The sequence below is a fragment of the Orycteropus afer genome, unplaced genomic scaffold (genome assembly GCF_000298275.1).
Source record: "Orycteropus afer afer isolate SDZICR_OR568_19922 unplaced genomic scaffold, OryAfe1.0 scaffold00490, whole genome shotgun sequence".
NCBI classification, from domain to species: domain Eukaryota; kingdom Metazoa; phylum Chordata; class Mammalia; order Tubulidentata; family Orycteropodidae; genus Orycteropus; species Orycteropus afer.
This window is the reverse complement of record NW_006922077.1, coordinates 257,308-258,167: the sequence shown is the minus strand read 5'-3', so window position 1 is coordinate 258,167 and position 860 is coordinate 257,308. Positions and strand designations below refer to the sequence as shown.

General features: G+C 42.6%; 1 protein-coding gene across 1 annotated transcript in view; it reads right to left on the bottom strand.

The window, feature by feature from the left end:
* Positions 1-239: 239 nt before the first annotated feature.
* The window catches only part of LOC103209333 (olfactory receptor 6C4-like), a 34,014-nt gene continuing 33,393 nt past the window's right edge, over positions 240-860 (bottom strand). The window contains exon 3 of the mRNA XM_042782855.1: positions 240-860. Coding sequence (XP_042638789.1) covers positions 240-860 — 621 coding nt within the window.

The following is an 860-nucleotide window of genomic DNA, read 5'->3' as shown; positions in this document are numbered from 1 at the left end:
CCTCTGGGTGGCTGGCTGTGACCAAGAAGTGACTACAACCTTGTCCCTTGTCAGCTCTACTATAACCCTGGGAATTCTTACAGAACATACAAATTGTGTTGGTAAGTTTGAAATTTAACTTTGACATCTCCTCATAAAAATTCTTCTGAGATGTTGTTTAACAAGTGGAAGGTGAGGAAGCTCCTCCTGAGTTTTATGGGGAAGAACTGCAGGAACATCATTCAGAATTTTCTTTAAATTCATATAAGACTCATAATCTTTCTGGCCACATCCATGAAGGCTTGTTTTACTTGTTTATTCCTTAGAGTGTAAATGAAGGGGTTCAGTAAAGGGGCCACTGATGTATTGAGCACAGCTACTCCCTTATTGAAGGCAATGCCTTCTTTTGCTGAAGGTTTTATGTACATGAAGATGCAGCTGCCATAAGAGAGAGAGATGACAATCATGTGGGAAGAACATGTGGAAAAGGCCTTTTTCCTTTGCTGGGCAGAGGGAATCTTCAGAATGGTCCTGATGATATTTGTGTAGGAGAGAATCACCAGCACTAGGGTGACATCCAAGGTCACAACTGCTAAGATGAAGTCAATTAGCTCCAGGAGTCCTGTGTCTGAGCAAGATACTTCTATGAGGGGTCCATAGTCACAATAATAATGATTCAGCACATTGGAGGCACAGAAATTCAGTTGACTGGTCTGGATGATTGGGTATAAAATAATTAGGAACCCACCTAGCCAAGAACAGAGAACCAGCTGGATACACACTCTGGTGCTCATGATGGTTGTGTAATGCAGGGGTTTGCAGATGGCTACATAGCGATCATAAGACATGGCGGCCAGAAGGTAAAATTCTGTAGCCCCAAG